The sequence below is a fragment of the Pyxicephalus adspersus genome, chromosome 4 (genome assembly GCF_032062135.1).
Source record: "Pyxicephalus adspersus chromosome 4, UCB_Pads_2.0, whole genome shotgun sequence".
NCBI lineage: Eukaryota > Metazoa > Chordata > Amphibia > Anura > Pyxicephalidae > Pyxicephalus > Pyxicephalus adspersus.
Genome location: NC_092861.1, coordinates 30801091 through 30826117, shown reverse-complemented (window position 1 = coordinate 30826117; position 25027 = coordinate 30801091). Strand labels below are relative to the sequence as shown.

The 25027-nt window shown below is 39.0% G+C and overlaps 1 protein-coding gene across 3 annotated transcripts in view; it reads right to left on the bottom strand.

Annotated features, from left to right (window-relative positions):
* PID1 (phosphotyrosine interaction domain containing 1) overlaps positions 1–25027 on the bottom strand; it is a 43288-nt gene that overhangs the window by 5775 nt on the left and 12486 nt on the right. For 2 of the 3 annotated variants that reach the window (XM_072407698.1, XM_072407697.1), the window contains exon 2: positions 12669–12815. In XM_072407698.1, coding sequence (XP_072263799.1) covers positions 12669–12803 — 135 coding nt within the window. In that variant the 5' untranslated portion in view covers positions 12804–12815. Of the gene's footprint in view, positions 1–275; positions 378–12668; positions 12816–25027 lie in introns of those variants that run through there. The other variant, XM_072407699.1, reaches the window with a different exon arrangement.

Here is a 25027-nt window from a genome sequence, read left to right as displayed (position 1 = left end):
TTTATTTAAAACCAAAATAACTGTTTTGGGGAAATGGATCTTTTAAACCAAAGCAAAATATTATTTCATTTTAAACTTGTATTGCATTTTAAGACCTAAGGCTGCAACTGTCTGAAGGTTTTTAAAAGTGTTTACAGAGGCTTCAACAATTCATTCCTTGGCCTAAACCCTGTAGTAGTCTGTTGGCGTTTTGAATTTTTATACTACTTAAAAAAATCTCAGACATTAGGTCAGTTTCCGCTTCTCATCTGTTTTCCTTCTTCATGAATACTTACAGAAGACAAACAGCTTTGATGAGCCATTCATGACACCTGAATAGAGACAACCTGGCGAGTCTGGCTCCTTCTGGAAAGGAAACTGTTAAATGCTTCAGTTAAAATGTTGCCTGCTTTAGAAGATACCACCACAGAGCTCTATACAAGAAAAAAAAAAACCCAAACATCTGGCAGGAGCTCCTGTGGAGCCAAAACATTGGATCCAGTTCTGCATTCCAAAGGCAGACGCACTCAAATGCCCCCAACTGTTAACCCAGTCCATACCACACAGCCAACAAAGCCTACCTGTGTGCTGTCAGCATGGTTTGTTACTGACGCCTAGTCACTGATAATGCACCCAGGGCCTGCAGAGGGTTAATGCAGTAGTTAATACACCAAACAGATGTTTGTACTACACTGCTGAAACTGCAGAAGAACGTAAAGTGTATTATGTCGCAGTTGCAGCTCTGTGCTCATACCAATAGTTGCATTATCCTTTAGGAAAAACAACATGAACAATGCAGATTTAGTTTTTTTTTACCTGCCGATTAAAAGGAAGGTAAGACAATTATGCACAACTGTGTTCATCTAAGATTCACATATTTGCTGCTGCTGCTGCTGCTGTTGTGAAGTGTATGCAGATAGGAACAATGTCAGGAACGCAGAGCAGTTCCGGGATGGCAGCGCCAGAAATATGGAAAGTTGAAGCAGCAGCAGGAGGAGGAGGAGGAGTACGCGATATTAAAACAAGAGCTCCGGGGTCTCCAAGCATTATAGAAATGTATAGCACAATGAGATTTATCAACAATACCAAAAGAATTGAAAAGAGGAAGTCTGAGAAAGCAGGAATGGATGGTTTCAATCAGCTTTAATGGCCATGTATAGAAAATTTTGCAGACTGTATCTGTGTCCTTAAAGTCAAATTGCTTCCACCGCATCATGAAAAGCAAACTCAAGTTTTCCTAGCCCTGATAGTTATTGTCCTACAGCTTCCTTGTCCATTCTGAGACCCTCTAAATGTTACTATTTCAGCTGGTATCAAAAACAAAGATTGCAGGTATATACACAACATATTTATGTTGCATGCTCGACCACCTGATTGGTAAACGAGTTTGCCATTAAAAATCAATAAAAACGAAGGGGTGCAATTTACTGTGCGTCTCACATTAATGTAAAAAAAAAAAAAACCATAACGATTAGGATAACAGACCTTAAAGCGTACCCAAACGCAACATCTTTACTTGAAATAGAAGGGTTGTCTACCCTTCCTGCGGCCGCGATTAAGACTTAATGGGAACACAGAGCCTTCCGGTATATATATATATATATATATATATATACACACACATACACACATACACACACACACACACGTCATGCAACCCAGGGGATAAATGGCACAGGTTAATGCAGCTGCAGGCTTGTTTAGATCCTGAAGTACTGCAACACAAAGTGCTTGCTGTGAAAAGGGGTAAAGTAAGTACACTTTACATACTGTTTTCACAGGAACAAGTGCTCTATTGGAAAATAAGACTCTATCCCTTTTCTGCTGCCAAGTCAGTCTTTGGATTACCCTCATTTTCATTCCCAGGGACATTGGGGATCGGACTAGTTGATAAAAAAAAGTGAACCTCCCTAAACAGGGGCACAGACACCAATACCATCCACAAATCACCCTATCCAAATCTAAATGAAAAAAGGTTTTACCTTTAGTTAAACTATGCAATGTAATTTATTGTCCTGTCTAAAGGAAGTCCAATGCCTCATATCAAGAGATTGGCCTCAACCATGCAAGATTAGGATGGATTCTGCCCTTTGGATTCTGCTCTCTTAACTGACTATACAAATCTGATTGTACAACATTCTTTAGATTTATCAACTAAACAGTCCACTCTGAATCAATGCAAATGGAATTGTTTAGCCGGGTCCTCCTATTGCATAGTTTTGGTGAGTCTAAGGATAGATCCAGACTGGTGGTTAATAATTCCTCACAAAAGTGAACTGCTGCCTCGGTGGAAATGCTGGAGGTAGAAAGCACCAATGGTCGCTCAATAGAGAAAGAATTGGGAGGCAATGAGCAGTTAAGTATTGCTCAATGCCACCTGCTGTCAAATCTGCAAATGTTGATTCTTTAAGAACCAGCACTGCGGTGCTAGAAGCTGAGCAGGTTTGCTTGCTCCTGACACAGATTTTGTTTTTACAGCAAATACCCACATCAGCATGTATATTGCACCAATAAAGATTCTTCTCTTGCACAATTGAAAGCAGGAGTTGCTAGCCCAAAAACCACAAAACTGGGTTTGTGCACATTGAAATAAAGGAAGGAAGTATGGTAGAGCTGTGGTCACATGTTCATATCCTTAATAAAATCACTGACCACAAGTCACCAAATGTTGTTAAAAAAAAAAAAAACACTGGTCAAATACGTGCAGGTCAGCTGCCTGAGCTAAGTAGAACTGGATCAAATTGGGGGTGCATTTATGAAGCAGTGAAAATCACTATACATTCACCTGCGGGTATTGACCTGCTGCGATTTAAATGGCATGCGCTATAAGACTAACCTGCAAAGAATATCCAGTATACGTCGCATTCAATTTTCAAAGTACAAATTACTTTTAACCATTTTATTTATTATAGTATAGGTTAACAATCGAAAATTTGGCCATTGATAATCCGGTTCCTTCCGTTTTCCAGCATAAAATTTTCAATACATGTACTGTAGTACACGGTTTAGCCACTTATGTTTTGATGGCGCTGTTCTGCAGAAACAGCTGTTAGGTCTTGCTTGCTACACTAAATACACATTGAGACGTCCCTGCTGCCTGCTCCCTGGAACTGTGCCAGATGTCCCGGGGTGCTGCAAGACGAAGGCTGGCCTGTGTGTGAAGGTGAGTATAACCTTTAAAAATCCTGAATTTTCGAAAATCCGGCACTCCTCAGGTCCGGAGTTTGCCAGATTCTTGAATGTCAACCTACATTTGAAAAAAGCTTGGTCCTAATTTTATTTCACCTTGAAAGAAAAATAAAAACACTGTTGGTCCTGAGGTGCCCAATCTTGCCAATTCTCGATGTCCCCAGGCGTCCCATGCATCAAGCTGACCAGCACAGAACATGAGAATATTGTATGTCAATATATTTAACAAAACTGAAAGGACTGGCAAGCCTTTGATATATTTTGGAAGTGGAAAATCATTTCTGGAATGTAGTTATAAACTATAAAATACATCAAAAGGATTCCTTTTGGGAAGTACAAAGTCCTATAGAATGAGATCATTATGCGATCATACTGCATATCAGGCCCTCTGGTCCTGTGCGGTAAACTCAAATGAGAAAAAGAAAAAACAAAAAAGAAGAAACCCCCTACATCAGAGGTGCTTGAACTAGCATGTTGTTGTCACAGGTGAGGGACAAAAATGGAGTAGCCATGTGGATGTGTTGAACTATTTGGAAGTATTTTGCTGTACCAGGTGCTGGTACCGTGTTTCCCCGATGATAAGGCAGGGCCATCAAATAAGACAGCCCCCCCTTTTTAGGTAAAAATGAAAAATAAGGGGGGGGCAATTACCTAACTGCATGTTATTGGGATGTGGGAGGAAACCACACAGACATGGGGAGAACCTGCAAACTCCATGCCGATAGTGCCCTGGTTGGGATTCGAACCTGGGACCTAGCCCTGCAAAGGCAAGAATGATAACCACTGAGCAACCGTGCTGCCCTAATATGTGTGGATTACTGGCTATTGAATTTTGTATGGGTTTAATTTCAGGGCACATTTAATACGTCTTCCACATAGGTTTAACCATCGTCATGTGGGAGAATGATATGGATACCTGATAGCCAGTATTGGATCCGTCTGGAAAGAGTTCTGCATTAGACTAGAACTCCTAATGCAGTAAATGTTGAGGGACTCCAAGCAGAAACAGCAACTATTCCAAGGAGATAATAATGCCTGTCCCCATCCCATTCAAATATTCCTTTGTATAGCTGAGCTGATGTTGAGAATATATGGGACTGGCCAGCAGAAAGTGTTCTTCATTGCCAATTATAACATTAGAAACAACCAACAAAAAGTGTAAGCTATGCTTAAAATTGTAAGCAAAACTTGTGATTGAGTGCTACCTATAACAGTAACTGTTCCTGCACAGTTTAATGGGTACAACATGTGAGCAGCAGATATCAGTATGTACACAGCAGACAGGAGTGATTTGGAATACATGTAACACATGAACTGGACAATAGGACCTCTATCCCGCAATAAAAAACAAATGGCACACAAGTGTAAATGTGCCACTGGTTCTAATAAAACCAGTTCCAGAAGAATAACACTAGCAGGCCAGTCATTAGACATTGCATAATGAACATCCCTAGCTCTGCAGTTAGAAACAGATTTAGCCCTTTATAGGGAAAAAAAACATTTTTTTCTAGGAAATCCTAACTAAGGGATTTATTCCATTCCATCAGGTCTGTTTATCTGAAGAATTTATCATCTGGCTTCCTTGCATGACCTAGTGGCGTGCTTAGAGATCAAGTTCAGCCTTCTCCTATGTGTGTAATCACAACAACCCAAACCACATCTAATGACAAGCAATCAAATTGCAAGGGCAGATGTTTTATAGCACATTTACTGAAGGGAAATACATTGTTCTGTGCAAGACATGTGCACATGGACCTTCCCTTTAACACGAGCTGTTGCATTATCTGACCACTAAATCTTACAATTGAGGCCGATTGTGTGGATTTGCATTATGGGTTAGGACTAGTTTGTTTTGTTGGAACCAGCATAAACCGAACACTTCCTGAGAAATGTTTAATCTACAGGCCCAGTGCATGTATGTCCTAGTAGCTCTGACTGCAGTTTGTCTACTATGTCTTATCACCAGTATTGCCCGTAGGTCCCCCTGCAGCTGATCTCACACTTACTGTGCCCCATCTATTAAAGCTCTCCAAGTCTGGAGAAGATCATGGAGAACCTTGGTGATCCAGCAAAACCCGGAAATGATTTCCTAAAAATGATTTGCTATTAGTCCGCAAAGGTTTTTAATCCAGGACCAGATCATTATAGTTTTGATGGATTACCCAGGTTCTCCCATGATAGTCTTTCTCCAGTCTTGGAGAGATTTCATAAATCAGGTCCACTGTTTTATTCAGCATTTCATCACTTTGTGTGGGTGGGCATCCTGATGGAGAAAAAAGTTTTCCTTCCATATGTCAGAGGTCACCACCTGTCACTTTTCAGTAACCACCCAGATATTTTTTGGTGGTTACTGAAATGTTGGGTCACATTACAGGGGTCATTCACCTGCCTACATCTTGTACCCACCCATCTTTAAAACAATTATGGGGAGAATACTGAAATCCCATTAGGGCTAGCATTTAGATTCACAGTTCTTACACTGCAGATATTATGGGATTTTATGCAGAGGAAATGCACCTCTATTTTTTAGGATTAATTCAAAGCACTAAAAAGTTAAATCTTTAAGTGGACTGCTTAGACACAGTTAAAGTTTCTACATGCTCCCTATAAGATAACAAACCTTTACCTTCTAAATTCAGGTCCTCCTAAAGCCTTCACTTATTTTTGAAAGTCTAGTTTTACATAATAGAGAGCCCAAGCCCTGACCGTTTCAGAATATAGCTGAACAAGTGCCTGTTTGATAAGATACAGTTTGGAAACAAATGGTTTGCAAATTCAAAAATACTTAAATATTTTGAGTGCTGCCAGATTCAGCACAGGCTGGATTCTCTAATGTGAATTCTTTAGGTTAAGGCTATAGAAAAATAAATAGTTGATGGGAGATGCTTGAACCTTTTATTTTTTCAGTCTTGGGTTAGGAACGCCTGTCAAGTTTTTACCTGGATAAGACTGTGTGAAGTTGTATAACTGCAGATTTGTGGCTCCAGGTTCAGTGTTTTGAAAAGATTGGGTTGGCCAAACACTTCACCTCTCTGTCAGGCCAAGAATTGGAAAAGGATAGCAGAATAGAATGGGAATGTATTCCTCCAACAATGAAAGGATTGGTATTGTACAACCTAAGGGATGCCTCAGACAGAAAGTTTTCAAAACAAGTTGACAGACACTAGAAGTCTACGTAGCATCGGTGCAGGAAACCCAGGTCAGGACAAGGGAGTTCAGAAATGCTGATAGACACATGAAAGTCATCAAAATAAAACAGCTGGCCAATGGTAGCATCACTAACACATGGACAATCATGAGTAACTTTAAAAGTTCAGACAGAGCTAAGCAGGCCCATCAGTATAAGGTGGAGTCTGAAACTATGGCACAGTTACTGGAGGAACCAGCAGAATAGATTGAGGAAAACGTTTGCATGCTGAATGAAGCTTGGATGTTACTGATTATTCTTCTGAAAAGCCACACCATACCTGGGCTCCTAAATGGTTACAGAATCACAGATGAATCCTGTAATCTCCGTGTCAAAGTTCAGCACACATTCATGATGGGAATCTGAATACACTGACCTTTTTACATCTTCTGCTGGTCAGCAATAAAAAGCCACATCATCAACAGTCACAGTTTGTGTACCGAGGATGTTGTAACTAAAAACAATATTTTTTTTGGCCCACAACAGTAACCCAAAACTTTTACATTGTTACTCATGTACCCTATTGAGCAATCCCAAACCTCTAGTTAAATTGCTCAATTTTTCATTGACAAAAACAATACAACGCTGTGCAACTGTGTTTCTGACAAATTTAGGTCCTCAATTAGATTTTTTCCCTGCTTTTCTGTGTCTCTGTGGGAAAAAAAAGGGAGGGGTGCACAGTTGTCACGATAACAAAGAGGCACTGACCGTAATAAAAAACTAAAAAATGTTATTTTGTCCGTGTCCTATCATTTCCTGGAATTAAAAGAACAATATATGGTTATAGTAGGGAATAGCAGTTCCATCTGCTTGGCTGCCCGAGATGGTGGACTGGTTCCTAAAGCACCAGCGTTTGAAGGTTTTAACATTAAGCAGTACTGAACCGCTGACGGACATCTCAATTCAATCTCTATGGGTAGCTACTGGAAGAGTGCAATGCAGACATATGAGAAAGCAGTAAATGAACCGCAATCTAACCAGTCTGAAAAAAGCCTAAATTAAAGGATAACCTGCACTTTAAAAAAACAAAAAGTGCCATTATCTTGTTTGGTCTTATGACCTAACCCTCTTACAATAACTAATCCTCTCCTTCTACAGAAATATACTTATAAATTGTGATGGCTGGCAGGTTCTTCTTTGTGTACATTCTAGCCCTGCAGTAAATGTACCTGCAAAACAAGATTTAGATTAGTTTCCATCTGACTACCAGCCCCATATAAGACTGTAATGTGCAGGGAAATCTTCTGCTGTGCTGCAATGAAAAGTGGAAACAGCTGGCCATTGGAATCTATGAAAGTATAACTTCTGGACAGAGATGGTGGATTACTTTACATCAGGGAATAGAACCAAAGAAGATAACTACAATTAGAATGCACAGTTATGGTTTTAAAGTAAATGTATAGCCAAAATGTTTTAGTTCTGGATAGAAAATGGTTAAAACATGCCAGTTTACTTTTAACATGTGTCCCACTGTGGAAATTTTCTATTACTTTTTGTCCTAAATCCACAACAGGAAACGAGAGGAACTCTCTCCAAAAGTGGAATTTCCTTCTAGGTTGCTGTGGAGAAATGTGCATGACGCATTACAAAAATGAGGGCAAAAAGGTAGCCAAGAAAAAGATCCAATTTGTTATTGAGCATTTTCTTTATGCTACAAATGCAGCACACTAATTATAAAGGTGGAAAAGAACGTCTGATATGCGAGTGGGAATGATCAATATAATAGGAGGGTTTAAACTTCAACTCCACTTCAGTTAGTTAAAATGTGAGTTTAGGTCTTTAAACTTTTACTTTAATTGGCAGAAAGAAAACCCATGCTATAATTGTGAGGAGGGGAGTTTTGGCTGGTTTGAGAACCACCTCCATACAGATTTTTCTGCCATTAACAAAGCAAAAAGAATGGTTCCTGTGTGACATTAACGGTCAAATGTGGAGGAGGAAATGTGATAGCCTGGGCTCTGTTGGCTACCAGAACCAAAAGGCCTAGCACAACAACATACAATAACTCCTGCTCTATACAATGTTAGTCAGTGATTCACCCTCCATACCATGTCAGAACTAGCTTAATCATAGAATGTTAGCAAGCAAAGTCAAACCTAAAATCTAATAAACTTAGTTTGTCCAAAATACATTGGTGTCCTTTAGGATGTGTCTGGTTACCGATAGATGTGTACTGCCCTTTTTGGCAGCCACACATGTGCAATAGTCTGCCCAGGCTTGACCCAGTGTTCCTGCCTGTAGTAGTGTCCACCCAGTTGGGTGTGGGACAGTGGCATCCATGTTGTATATGACAGATCTGCCCTTTTTCTTTTGGCACATTTTGGATTTAATGCTTTTTACATTTGTTATCAGAGCCTCTTACACCTTATAGCCATAGGTGTTCTATTTTATTATTTATTATTATTTAAGTGTGCTGTTTTATTCTTTATTTTGCACATTTATCGATTGTCACATCTAGATTGATCATCTGGGTGAATAATCATGTGTGCGACTATGGGGTTACAGGTAATTTCCTTAGGTATATATAAGTGTTATGCATGCGTCACCTTTTGTTACTATGTTGCCTTGAGGAAGGGACCCTGCATAGCCCTGAAATGTTTAGCTTTTCAACATGTTGGGACAATGATTGTACAATGAACCAAGAATCCTGTTCTTTGGAGTGCTGGTGACTTCCTCTCCTGTTTTCATGAGTTCCACACGGCACCATCTGTGGTTGTCACTTCAAGGACCCTTCCTCTTTTACAAGGTCTGTTTGCTGTAAGGCAGGGGTGTCCAAGCTTTACAAAAAGGTTTGGTGACGTGAAAATGTGTGGTGGGTGACCACTAACCAAGGTTAGTGTGGGCGTGGTCTGCACGGGTCCCATACAGCACACGCCCACCAGGGTGACGTTAGGGATTCCCTGTGCATGGAGTCCGGTGTCAGTGCGGGCTCCGTAAAGAGCACGTTCTTGGAATCTGAGTGGGCGTGGTCCGTGTGGGTGCACATGCCCAATATAATGACGTAGGGGACTGTCTCTGGTGACAGAGGCTGCGGGCCGGTGGAAATCTGAACTTTGGACATGCCTGCTGTAAGGCGTGCATTCCTATCACAGAAATTGCTTTAAGAGTAAATATATATGTGTGTGTGTGTATATATATATATATATATATATATATATATATATATATATATACATATATACATACATACACACACACACATATATACACACATATATATACATATATATATAATATATATATTATTTCTCTAAGGCATCAGCAACTTTGCATTCAGAACACTTAGCAGCCCACACCGGTGCCTGTAATTTCTCCGTTTACAGAACCAAAGAAGCTGCCGCTACCTAATTTGCTCCATAGTAATGCCTCCCCTGTTCCGCTTCATTTTCTTTCCACTTTCAGGTGGCTAAGGACTATCCTTTCCATAGTCTGTTGAAACCTCCTTTATACTGAACAAAAAAAAAAAGTTAAGTGCTAACCTCAATCTCTTATTTGTGTCCCTCAATTTATCAGCAGGATGTAAATGTGCTCCGACAATGGAGAATCAATAGATCTGTGACCCAGAGTCTTCCACAGCCTGCAAAGTAAATGAGCAGCATCTGATCTATTACAGCAGATTATTGCACCCAGTAGAGTTACCTTATATAAATCACACACTGCATGTATCATAAAGATTTTTGTCCTTTGAGTTATTCAATAAATATGTTAACCATGACCAAAAATTTAAGAAAAGAAACGTCTGTGTTACCCCAGCAACCAGTGCGCTTTGCTTTTCTCAAATGCTCTAAAGTTGCCATAGAAACATGAAACAGAGGAGCTGATTGATTGCTAAGACGTTCTTTGCGGGCTACAGACATAATATGGCAGTCGAAGCACATTTCGTACTAAAACAGGATCTAATAGTGACATAACAGAAGCATTACAGAGGATATCACTTGGTTTTATATATATACACACCTACAACCAAGAATATACGGAACAAAAGAAACCCCAGACATAAGCAGAGAAAATGTCTGGTAAACTAATGTGTTACCGAAAATCAGATTCTGTATTTTGGTAGAATATGAACCTTCTCCAGGCATATTCTACTTGTACATGTGATGTGCCATTTAGAATTACCTGTGTTTTAACATTTTATCCATTTTGATAGACTTCCAGTAATAAAAATTTGTTATGCTGTTTACTACACTACACTAGGCAACAATTTACACCGATCATTTCCTATGTTCTAGATCATTGTATATCTAACGCACAAGGCGATTAGTCTATTGGAAATTCATACACATGATTTTCATAAAATAAGTAGCTTTAGCAAAGACAAGATTTTTTCCCCCCTAGAAATGATCAATTTAGAAGGTTTCTGGGGATGTGAAACCTAAGCCAGACACCATTCCATTTTTGCCATGTGCAATATAGCTCCCCCCCTCCCCCCCCCCAGCAAAAAAGTTAAAAAGGCAATTTTGCAAGTGCCAACGTCCACACCGCTATGACTAGGTCCAGCATAACAATCCTCATCCTCATTACAAGACATTACAAGGGCAGGGTTTGAGCAGATGGGGTCCAAACATGGAAATGTTGAACTCTATCACTGTTGCAAGCGGCTGATACTGATCTATAAAATATAGACTAGTTACTTAGATTTAACTTTCTGAGCGGTTCATTTCTGTCTTCATTTATAGGTCTAAAAGGGGTACATTGTCTTTCATGAAAGTTTATTTTACAGTATAATATATTATTTTGGGTATAATAAAGTTTGAAACACAAAATCATGTAAAAAAATAAATTTAATAAACTTTGACATGATTTTGTATACTGTAAAATAAGATTTCATGAAAGACAATGTACTGCTTTTAGACATATAAATCCAGTGTATTGCATTCAATACAGTTATTTTGTATTGAATGCAATACATAATAATTTTAAATTCCCGTTGCGCCCCTAACGACAGCTGTACGCACCAACGTCACTAGGAACTCCTAGGGAATGTCAGCACACTCATCAGGGGACAGATCAAGGAAGATGATGCGGACAGAGGATGCAGGACACCAATGGGACCAGGTAAGTGTTTATTTTTTCCTTTTTTTTTTTTTTATCTACCTGGAGTGTGGCTCAGGGTTACTGCTGAGGAGGTTAAGTAATATTTCGGATTATTTTATGAGTATATAAACCCTAACAAAGAGTAGAGAACAGAAGAGATGAGTAGGGAGAATGATTGTGGTGGGGCAGGGGCTGGTATAAGCCGTTTTAATTGCTTTGAGTTGCATTGCATTCCTGAAGTGGGTCTAACACAAAGATGGCAAATACCCCTGCCATTGTTGACCTTGTAGTAAAGCCGATCCTCTGGTTTCAATAGTTTAAGTCCCAAACCTGAAACAAGAATGGGGCTTTATGGCAATTAGCTGAACACCAGAGCTATATTCCACTAACCCAACTCTCTCCTCTACAATCTATTCTGGATGCTGCAGCCAGACTCATCCATCCTTCCCACCACTCCTCTAATGCTGCATCTCTTTGTAGTTCTCTTCATTGGCTTCCATTTCACCTGAGAATCAAGCTCCTAGGCTTTGCCTTCAAATCCCTACACAGTTCTTGTGGCACCTCCAATGACCTACTAATGACTTCCTCACTCATAACCTCATCACACGCACGGATACAAGACTTCTCTAGAGCTGCCCCAACTCCCTGGAATGGTCTTCCTTGTCCTATTCGACTTTTTCCTACTTTCTCCTCATTTAATAGAGCACTCAAACCCATCTTTTCAATCTTGCCTACCCATTTTCTTGTCTCCTAAAACCCTCGCTACTTACTCACCATTCCTATAGGAGATGTATGAATTTGGGGTCAGCCATTCAGAAGGTATTAAAAGGCATATAATCAGACCAACCAGGCAAGGGGGTATTTATTAGAATCAGGTCCGAGGTGGAAGCTTATATAAACTTTCAGTGGAAGGTCTATTTTAAGACGCATCTAAACCAAACATGAACTATTTTCTTTGCAACGGTCAGATGGCTCTGCACATTTTTACTCGGGTGACTGATGTTGGGCATAACATATTTCTAAAGAATAATTATTTTTGATAATGTCATTCTCTGGGGTGGGATGTAAAAAAAAAAAAAAACAAACAAACTTGATTCCGCAGATACACTGGATTTTTGAAATCTAAGCAATGAAATGAAACGCCAACTGCTCATTCTTGTTTACTACACTAGCACTGCAGTTTGATTTGCCATCAAGAAAAGCCTGATTGTTTACAGTGTTCCAGCTACCAACATCTGCCTATCCCCATATTAACACATCAGTGTACATATGTTACCTTGCATCCCGCTTGTGGCCGTGGCTTCATGAGTGGAGTCGTGGAGCAAAGTTCAATAGCTTCTGGCTCGTGAAATATGACAGCTGGAAGAGGCTCTTTCCGAAGGGTCAATACGTTCAGCTTTGATTTTATCATGGTCTGGAAATGCTGTGCACAAAAGCAAAAGATTGCATGGATTACAAATTAAGAACTGTGCAGAGGAAGTAGCTAAACAAGCCTCTTAATTAAACAATAGCCCCCTTCAAGCATTCTATGGCTCATTTGCCATTGTGTAACAATCAATGCAAAGAAAGAAAAAAAATAATATTAACAAACCAGCAACCATGATGCACATGTGTTTTTCTTATCTGAGCTGCTGAAGTGCTTTAAAAGATCCTTTCATCATGCCACAGCAGCAATCACATTTTGCACGCTGCACAACACATTTTTGGAGGCATAAACAAGGCTTTCTGAGCTAATAAAAGCAAAGACTCTGTTGTGCGGAAATCCTGGGAAAATTAACCTCACAGCAACCAGAGGGTCAAGGCAACAAAACAGGTCACTTGGTGACCACAAAAGGGTACATATGCAATCAGCCAAAACATTAAACCACCGACTAGTAGAGAGAATAACATTGATTTTTTTTGTAACAATGTCACCTGTTCAGGGGTAAAAAATCTTAGGTAACAAATTGTTAAAGATGATGTGATAGGAGCTGGAAAATAAACACAGATCACATCACCTGAACAAAAAAAAAAAAAGCCCTGAACATAATAATGCTGGCCATGGGACTTAAGTGTCAGAACATACAAGTGCAATACAGCCTGCCACATGAGGGCACACACCAGTTAAAATGGCCGTGCTGAGCCTTGTCCAGCACCAAAAGACCCTAAAAATGGGAACGTAGGTATCAGAACTGTACAATACAGTATGATGAATCACATCCCATATGAGAATGGCTGGACGTAGGAACATTATTTACCTGCTGAAAGAAAAATGGCAGCAGGATGCACTGTAGGAATAAGACAGGCTGGCAGTGTGATTCCAAGGATTCATGCTAAATACCACAGGATGCATTCAGAAGTAGTATGAAGTTCAAGTAGTTTTGGCATCACAGGGGGGACCTATACAATATTAGGAAGGTGGTTTTAACATTTTGACTAATAAATGTCTATATATCTAATATGAAAGTCACTATCTTAGACTGGGTGACTATTCATATTTTTACTCATGAAAAGTAGGTTAGAAAACCTTCTCCAGTAGCTAGTATTTAAACCAGAAAAGATGCAACATGTTACTGCTTACATCTTTTTAGTAGTCTAATCAAACAGCTGGAGTGCTCCTTTCATCCCTTCCCTTGCTACAAGTAAAAGATCCAGCATCGCCTGCAAATCATTATTCTGAAACAGCTCCCTAAAAGTGACATTGTGAACACACCTTCACAATGTGTGCCTTGATGGCCGCAGATAATTACTACTGGTGGGCACAACAGACATTATTTGGTGGTTACCCATAACAGAAATTACTTAAAATCCAAGAACCATCATTTAAGGAGCTGTTGGTGCCTGTGCAGACAGAGCTGAGATTTAGCAGTGTCAGAGCTTTCTAATAACTACATATCCGCAACTGACAATCCGTGCAGAAACACAGTATGGTGATGTAATGCAATCTAGCTTCAGGGTGCCACTGGAGGGGAATGTAGCTTTTAATAGCGACCGAACAGCATTGTCAGCAGTGCACCAGAAAGAAGGGAAATGGCAGAACTGAGAAGTAATTCTGCACGCCAAATATACATAAATATATTTTTTTTATATCGAGACTGTAAATAACTTTTAGTACACTGGTAATGTGCTCATGGCCATATTAGTATCTAGTAACACTTTGCAATCAAATTTGAAAATAATAATGTCACAAATTATTCTAATTATTATATTATTAGACTAAACTTAAAAAGGTTATTTCAAGGCATTGAAATATAAAATATACCACAAATAAAATCGAAGATAGAATAGAAAAAAAATCCAGTGCATGACCAAACTTCCTTTTCAACAAACATCATCTAACTATCACTCTCACCTAGAGAAATATGGACATTTACATTAAAGCCATTGATCTCTGAAGACTGGAGAGGAGAGGTCAGCAATTGTACATCATTCAAACGTTCTTATTCAGGGGTGTTACTTTTTGGGGCATTACAAGTTATGTGATAATGACAACCTAAATACTTAATTACCTCCTTTCTCCCTTCCATAATCTTCATTCTGCTATCCCACTTCTGGCTGAACAAGTAAAATATCCCTTTCCCACTACAAACACACATTGTGACCCCATTAAATTCTATATGTGAGCTGTACCCCTTGGGATTGCCATGGACCACCATGCAGTGTAGGATGTAAAAAAAATACATTGACCACGGTTGCTTAATATGATTTGAGAGTGTTCAGGGAATAACAAAAACTTTTTTTTCCCCTTGTGGTCAGACAGAGAACATCTTCTACCCAAAGATCTTTTAAAGGATGTTTATCAGATACAGACAGACAAAGGTAATCCACACAGTGAGATAAGATGGAAAGTGTCTTTTCTGTTCATAGTTAGAAGCCTTTCTTCCTAGAATTTGTGAGCGCAGATAAATCAGTCCAGCAGGGTGTTTAAAAATAAAATCCATGTACTTCATTCTATGACTACTGGCACTCTAGCAGTCTTGGTATCTGCTAGTAATAAAGGCAGAGTAGCACGCACATCATTAATAGCAGCTTTCCGTTTGATGTCCTCTCATACAAAGTCTGTTTTGTAAAGACTAAAGGTTAGGAGGTATTCGTCAGAAGGCAAAGAGAAATATTACTTTTTTCCCCCCTTTTGCTCTGCAAAACACATTTCTATGTTAATCTTATGTTCAGTAACTTCTGGTCAGCACTGACCTTGGTCTATTCCACAAGAATCCACATAGCAAGTTATTTTCCAATGTAATCAGCTTAAATAATGTCAACAAGTCCCCCCCCCAGACTCTCAAGAGTAGTTATAAAGTTTACTTCTACTTGAACTTTAAAAGCTGTAACAAAGCAAATCAACATTTCACAGCAGTTTGTACTAAATATCCTGGTGGTTAAAAAAGGTACTGGGGATAAAAACAACAGGAAAGCCCCTGGACTACTAAGTAACGATTACCAGCAAATAACGGTTGTAGTGGGATAATAAAGAAATCTTGGGCAGACCTAAAAGACACAAATATATAACTTGGTAATCCTAAGTACAAACCTAAATATAATAAATATTTAAATGCAAGCAGTGCAAGTATCTGAATAACCCTGGTATCAATTAGCCTCTTGTGGTCCCTGTAGAACAAATGTAGATATCCGGTAATACCGGGAGGGAGGGGGAGAAAGCCTCCTTTGCTAGCATTTGACTATGCAACAATCACAACTTGCGGGTCTTCAACTTCAATACAATTATACAACCTGCAACCTTCTATCATTCCATAGGATGAATACCCTTATTCACCCTAACCTCTCATCAAGTGGTACTCTACAATTTTGTTAGTTTAAATGAATCCTACTGGTGTATCAACACTAATTTAAGAACTACTGTCCTGAATATATCACCCAGAACCGATCAATATACCATCTATCACAAATTGTATTAAGTCACATACCCCTGAAGAAGCCTAATCTGGGCAAAACGCGTCGGGGACTTGTATACAGAAAATACAGTCTTATTACCTTTTCTCATTTTTCTTTGCTGTCTACTGTTCATGCTAGCAACAATTTGTCTAGTAAAACACCCCATTTCTGTGACTCAGAACAGAAATAGGTGTAACTAACAGAACCTGTTATGGTAACTTGCAATAATATTCTTACTTCTGTGTTTTTTGTACAACATAACCAGACAAGACAATGTACTACATGTTCTAGGTTTGTGAACTAAGTATTCTTATGACCTTGTTATATATGAAGTAAATATATAATAATACATTTATAGCTTGACTTAAAAAATCTTGAGCCTCAAAACCTCTTTCTTTGCTTTCCCCTTGCACTCCATGGTTTTCTTTTTTTGTCCCTGTAGAACAGCAGTTGAGTGTGAGGAAAGAAGAAGCAAATCTCTTCATGTGTTAAAACATACGGATAGGAGAAGAAAGCCACATTTTATCACTGTGCTGCCTTTCCTTTAGTTGTACAGTCACTGGCAGAAGTGGGTGCAGGATGACCTGGGCTTAAGGAAACGAATGGTTAGTTGCCACCAGAATGAGGACATCTAGTAGAAGAATATACTGCAGATACAGGTTCTGGATTCAAGATGAATATTGCCCCTAAAACTGGTATTATTTAATAGGCTATAAATTTATATCTATTTATTGGCTGGAGCGCTGCAGATATTGTGCAACATCCTACTATCCACCAGTCAAGGTATATGTACGCAGGACATATAGGTTCCACTGAAGAAAAATAGTTATTTGCTTCCTCAATGTAATCAGACTCTGAGATTCAGCTCTCTGGAATGTTAGCCAAAAGTCAAATCTACAAAAAAAAAAAAAAAAAGTACAAAAGGTTAAAAGGAACAATCCCCAACTCTCCTGCAGGGTCTCCAATTTGCAAGCAGCACTACTGCCTTTCATCATATTCTAAAGCACAAACTTTTAACATGAGGGAACCCTTAAATTAACTTTCAGGTCTTCAGGGAACCCCAGGAATAACTAATATGTCCCCAGCTCATAGTACATTGGTCTGCTGGTCAGTGGGAAGTATGTCATCCTTACAGATAGCCAAAAAGATCACTGGTGTCACTAAACTAAACTGAACGGTACATATTGCTATAGAGGCTCATCAATCCTTTGTCTACCCTGTCAAAAACAAAATATAAATAGTTCCCAGATATTTCCCAATATCTTAACCTGAAGTATTTTCAGTCATTATCACATTAGGATGACGGTAAAGGAGATTCACATTGTAAAGGTATGGAAAGCTCATTAGTAGCCGTTCTCATGTCTGGCCAGTAAAAGAATTATGAGCACTCAAGTAAAATTACAGCAGTCCTCTGGAATCAGGACAACATTCCACAAATCATCATCATCACTGGGCTGTGCAAGCGGGTGGAAATAAATGCAGGATATTCAAGAAATAATACGTATCTGTTAACTACTAGGATAAAAAGAAAAATATTGGGTGAAAATCCAACAGAGATTTACACTCTATTTCTGTTTATTGGGACAGTCACTAGTTATAAAAATCAGAAACGGGAGACCATACATTACACCATTTAGCCAATATATTAACATCAATGGCGACAGTCAAGAGGTGTGATTAATTAAGCAGCTACAGAACAATCAGCTCATGAAAGTGATGTGTTAGAAGCAGGAAAAATAGTCAAATGAGCAATGTTGTGATCAGATCATCTTGTAAGACCATGCAGATGGGCACACATGTGTGCATGGTTTGCCCAGTGAAGCGATGGCACAAGAAGCACTATAGATAGAAGACAGGCTTGCAGAGGAAGTGTGACCTATAGCATCTCCAAAACAATTTGGTTCCAGATTCCACAAGACACCTTCACCAGTTTTGTGGATTCCAAAACTTCAAGGGCCAGGACATTTTTGGTGAACCAGGGAAACCTATACAATATTAGGTTGTAGTGTTTGTTGTAATTAACTGGGTGTCCCAATTGCTGAATGCTGCAGCTTGGTTAAAGAGACAGAATTTGTGGTGGTGAGGGAGGCTGTCACCCTTTTAAAACCCCACCAGTTTTTATTCCTTCTTTCTTGGGAAATAAATCTTCTAAATTGGCCCTGACAACCATAGTTCCTAGGACTGAAGGTATAAAAAAAACAAAATTTCAACTGTCAATTGGGATTAGGAGGTACATTTTTGCAACACCTGACTTGGTCAATGTCAACAAGGTAAATTTCCTTTACCTCCCCACCTCACCACTTTCTGTTCAGGCCTATGACAGGAACAGAGAATAAATAAATCTTCACAATGGTCCTGTTTATTAAAGTTCCCCAGGCCTGGAGAGGATAAACTATCATGGGTGAACCAGCAAATCTAGAATTGATCTAGTCTAGTATTGAAAACATAATAGCAAATGATGTAAAGAAATCCATTCCAGGTTTGCTGGAATACCCAGCTTCACCCATGATAGTCTATATTCCACAGGCCTGAAGAGCTCTTAAAAAAAAAAAATCAGGCCTAATGTGACCATTTATTTTTATATAGGGACCCAGAAGCTAACCTAATCATAGGGGTTTTGCATCACAGATGGCCTGCCTTTTAATATCTATACCAGTCTTTACAGACAGTAAAAAAATGGGCCTGTTCATGAGAACAGTCACAGGTTTAGCCATATCTGAAAATGCCATATTGTTAGCTAGAAGAGTCTCAGCTGCGTAAAAGTCAGGGACATCAAAGCTTTATGAAGCAGATATTTTTGCAGCATTCTACATATGTTCTTAGCAAAGAAAACCTTCAAAGAGAACATAATCTAAAGCAAGAACACAAAATCTGGCTGTAACAAAGTATCCTGAGCATATGGAGATTCTGTACTTAAAAGGAGATAGGAAAATAAAACTCTATGTATGCAATATCATAAACACTGAATACATTTTTAGTTTTAGGACGGAAAATATTATGTTAAAACTTCACGGTTCTTAAAAAAAAATTATCATTTAAAAATTTAGATCTTTGTGCCTTATCGGTGATACTGTTTGCTACATCTGCAAGATTCCACCACCCTGGCAGATATAGTGATATCCATCTACAGTGTGAACATCATGTGTTGTGTTACAGAGTCTCTGGGAATGACTTTATCATGAGAGGAGTAATAGAAGCTGCAAATCTTTATGGTTGGTCTCCTCTCTGGTAAGTTCCCTGGCTGTCATTGCAGTTATACATACTAAGCCACACTACCACGTCTCACTAGAACCCCAACCATTTTTGCATCTATATTACACAACTGGGGCCTATGCAAGAAGCTACCAAAAGGCATCAATGACCAAGTATAAAAAGGTGGATTGAACAGCAAGTTCTCTGTAACATATCAGGCTGGCGTTGCTTTGGTATAAATAAAATACAACAAAAACTGTAGTTATGTTTCTGCTGATCCTCTGAGCAGGCAACACCCACCATTCTCCCATTGTCCCGTAAGATATAAATCATCAAGGTTTGACAGCATGGTACAATCATATTCTGATGTCATCAATGCTATTACAGAGAATGCCAAGTAATCGCCATCATTCTTGTATAACCTTTCAACATGCTTTAGTTTTAAGACACCCGAGTAAAAAAAGTTGCACTTCTGCCAAAGCTCAGAATGGAAGTTAGGAGCAGCCCAGCTGGCTGAACGGAAAGAGGGAAGAGGACTACAAGCCAGGAGAGGGGTTACATCTGGAGAACACAGGAATGACAAGTCACATAGTTGCTCAAAAGAATTTTAAAACAATTTACAGCGGTGGGGAGTTCTAGCTTTGTAGGGGTCCTTAAAGCTGTACAAAGAAATACCATGAAAGTATATAGACACAGGCCAGGAGGACTGCAGTTTGATTTGTAACCACACCCTGAACCTTCAGGGGTTCACCGGGAACCGAGTGCAGAACACACACATAGACAATGCCAGAATACAGTGCTGGCAGAACAGTTAATACCTCCATTGTAACAGCAATAAAAGGGATACAAAGGGTCACTCATAGCAAATATCTTAATATAGCCGACAGATTACTTGTAGCTATGTAGTCCAATATTCCAGAATATGAAAAAAAATAAATCTTATTAAGAGATATGGACAAAGCCAAAAAAACTGCATCACATTTTACATTTTATTCCAGAAGCAGAAAGATCTTTGATCATGATGTACTGAAGGTTATCATGTTTTGATATTTCCCCATACGGCACATTCATATCCTGATGTCACCAATACTATGGCCAAGAGTGCTCCATCATTACTGTATAACCTTTCAGAAAGTTGTTATCAGTTTTCAAACATTCAATTGAAGCAAGATTATTTCCTTTTGGTTAATGTGTTATATTTCCCTTCTGGAAAAAAAAAATTCATTGCCTCTCCTTCCCAATTCTAGACAGCAGCAGGGAGTTTTTTTAAGATGCAGAGTAAATGCATGCACTTTTTTGGTAACTATTTTCAAAGTAAAAAATATATTGTGTTTTGAATTGAAAAAATAATGTATAGCCAAATTTCCATTGACACCAACCCATCAAACAATATATAGCAAAATGTATGTGGGCATTCCAGCAAGTGACCGATTTTGGGTGTATTGCTATTGCATGGCATACAAAGACATTTTAGACAATCAAGTATTTCCACCATTGTGGCAACAGTTTGACGAAGGCCTTTTCCCTGGTTAAAAAAAAAAAAAAAAAAGCCTGTCCTTGTGCACAAAGCCAGCTCAATCAAGTCTGACATGTTTGTAATAATGAATTCTAGTGACCTGCAGTACCCTGACCTTAACACTACTGAATGGTTTGGGCTAAAGTGAAATGCTGACTGTAGGCCAGGCCTTCTCATCCAATATCAATATCTAACCTCAAAAATGCTCTTTTGGCTGAACGAGTATGAATTCTCACAGACACATTCCAAAAACTTGTGGAAAGCCTTCCCAGAAGAGTGGAAGCATTTATAGTCCACAAAGGGGATGCAACTGAATATATATGCCTGTGGTTTTGGAATGGAATGTAATGTCCAACAAGCCCAAATTAGTGTTATAGTCAGGTGTCTACTAAACTAGTGGCAAAGCAGTGTATCTCAGGAAAGGGTATCTGAGGGAAGTATATTGTTGGTTTTTACCTCACCCAAGGAGTGTGGAACAGGTGCACAGAAGTGGTCACATTCACTTGAACATCAAAACGTGTGTAATATGCACACTATACCTTGCAAAAGCAGAAAACCTCTGTCTAAAAACAAAAGCACTAAACATATCCAGAAAATAAAAAAAAAATCTGGATAAGTTGAATATAAATAGGTATATAAACCTCAGAAACATATGTAAACATAACACAGTATATGGATATTGGAAGTAATTTGCAGAGAAATGCACAGCTGTGTCATGTTCTAAAACACGAACCATCACAAGCGTGGGATGGAAAATGTTTCCCCATCCACATTGCGCACACAGCGTGCAAATATTATTTCACCCCTTAAGCAGCACAAAAATGTTGACTAAGTCCAGCTAAAGGAAACCTAGAAAGCAGCATGAAAGATAACAGGGTGTAAAAAAACAATTATCAATAGACAATGAGTATTGCAATATTATGTTTAGCCATTCTGTGTTTTTTTACAATGATAATATTTTTAGCACTCATTGGGTGGCTAGATGTTTAACAATATGATATTTATTTTATTTTTGGCTTGTTGCCAATATATTTATTGGCAACAAGCAGTGGTGAAATCATTAAACCAGAAAAATCCTTTGTTTTTATGTACTGCAATACCGGTCACAATCTGGATTTAAGTAGCAGCAGGGGTCTGGTAGAGAGTAAAGCAGGTGGAACATTGTCGTATTCTTTTGTTATAACAGTTTTCCTAATGTTGGATTATAAAAAAGTCAGTATTATTATTATACAGGATTTATATAGCACCAACATATTATGCAGCACTGTACATTAAATTGGGGTAAGCAAATGACAGATACAGACAGTGAGGCGAGAAGCGGACCTTGCCCCGAAGAGATTACCATCTAGGAGGTGGGGGAAGTAACACACAATAGGAGGGTCAGTATATCACCTCGGTCACAGTATTTTAATACTGAATATTGAACTGAAAAAAAACTCAGTATTACATTGCTAGATTCTTGCCAATTTACATCCCTAGTGGACATTGCATAATTCTGCATGGCAAACAACGTATCATTTGGAATGGTTCAAAACACAGACAGCTGATAAAGAACAGATGCAAATAATAGGTAGAACGCTTTCTTAGTGTTCTACCTATTATTTATTATAAACTTAATTCTCAAGGGAAACATTTTTTCCTACCTGGCACATTTATACATATCATATGATCAAAATACAAAGCGGTTATCTTTAGAGCTGCACCTCTGCATTTGTAATTTAATATAACGACTATAAGGCTATGTACACACGTTAGATGGAAATGATCTTTCACAATCTTTTCCAATGACAAAAGACATGAACAAGTGACTTACATACAGCACCATTCTAGTCAATGAAAATGGGAGAACGAGCAAGCCGCATATGTGAACGACGTCGGACGAGCACTGTACACACGCCAGATTCTTGTCCGATACTAGTCTTCAAACGATAACAGATGAGAATCATCTGACGTGTGTACGTAGAGTAAGTGACTTGAGACTGAATACAGCTCAATACCTACAAAAAAAACACCAGATATATTTTATAATCAACACTGGTGTCTGAACAGTCTATGGCCATTTCACAAAGATCAGGCTGCTGCTGTCAATTCTCCATTTTTTGCCAAGATACCAAAGGTTTCTTCTGTTCCTGACAATAATAATCTAGTGCATACACCACATCTAAGCTACAATAGATTACATTTAGTTTTTTGGGTTTATATATGTTTTAATGAAAAAAACAAGATTTTTCACTATGATGTAATACCACAATAAGGGAGATAGACTGATGTAGTTAAAATGCTTTCTTGCAGTGTCTTCCCTTCCCATAAAATATTTATTCACTTGCAATGTGCTCCTACCACAGCACCCTCCCACCTTGCAGCTTCTTGAGCGACAACTCCAAGTTAGTTGAGGTTGCAGATGTAATAACCAAGATGGGGTTTTTTATTAGCTACACATAGCTTTTTTATATAAATACCATTAAAAAAAGTCCTAAACGCACACATACTGTTGTGGGAAGATTGGTGACAAGGTTCCTGGCAGTCATGTTTGGTCAATCTCCCTTGTATTGAATCAAACTCAAGTTAAATAAATAATCCCCTTTACTAATAAACTCAAATGTGTTGTATTTTTCTAAATTATTAGATGTATTTTTATATGCTGCGATGATTTGGAAAAACTATTGGTTCCAAGGTCACTAGCATTTACATACATCAGCCAGTGTTAAACCCTTTAGATTCTTTTTTGCATGGATTGCCCAGATGGACATTTTTAGCAGTACAGTAGCACACTTTGTCCAGCATACAATGCTCGGTGATGTTGTAAAAACCTCTAGCACCATAAGTTTAGTTTTGCCTTGTAAGATGTTTTATTTCAGCCCTCCTGAGTTTAGCGAAAGATTTAAAGCTGCTTGGGATCTGCCAAATAAACTCAGTCTGTGGGATTGTGTAAATGCATCTGGCAGTGCATCCGGCCCTCCATCTGGAGAAGATTTTCCAGTGAACGTGAATGAAGCAGAGGCTCCAGCTGAACAGGACAAGCAGCCCTTGGTCCCCCTGGGACCTTTCTTAATACGTGTCGCTCAGGACAGCCCTCTGAAACAGCCAGAATACTATCCAACTTTCCAGATTGCACAAGAAATGAATATTATTCATCATTGAAGACATACCCCAAGAACAACATGAAACGTGGGTTTAAATACCATCACAGATGCCAGACTCAGAACACCGCAAACTGACTTAATGTGCCTTTCAGCAGCAGCACCATAAAGTTATACTGCAGAGACAAGCACATTACGGACAGTGCAAATACTGGTTAGTCTAGACTCTGCTGACAGCGACATTACATTTCAATTATTTTTGGTAAGGAATAATAAAACCACCACTGAACACTCCTATGAGAAAACATGGAACTAGTGGGTCATTGGTGGTTGGTAGGCTGTCAACCCCCCAGTAACCATGGCCTAAAAGCACCCTTGTGATCCAAGTAATGCCCTTGCATTAGGTCCCCTTCCACAGTACAACTAGCTACACATTTGCCTAGGTGAGGAATAAAGAGATTTACTTACCTTACTTCTTTTACCTGCATGCATTCTCTTCTTTAGCTGACTGGTCCTTCAAAGCCACTTTAGTAACTTCGCTGCCTGGCCAGTAGTGGCTCTGACATTCCATTGTGAAGGAAATATTCTCCTAAATACTTTGTCCTTTAACAGAACTGCTTTCTGTCCAGGGATGGCTGCTCCGCCACCCCAATGGCACCTGTGCCCCCAGTACTTTTTTTTTGTGCTGATGTCACTCTTCTGATTGTGGATAGGACAGGTTCTGTTCACCAACTGCAGGCAGCAAAACTACTGAATACCCAAAAGAGGAGCCACCTCTGAAGATAGAAGAAGTTCGGGCTTTTGAGAAGTAAAACTAGGTTGGTGGGGGAAACTTTGCCCAATATTTTGCTTTAACACTTACAGTATATGGAGGGGTACCCCCTTCAAGTTTATGCAAATCTTGATTTTGCCCAAAATTTAGCTTCTATCCAAACAACTTCTTGGTTAATACCCATCAGAATTCATAAGGCTCCA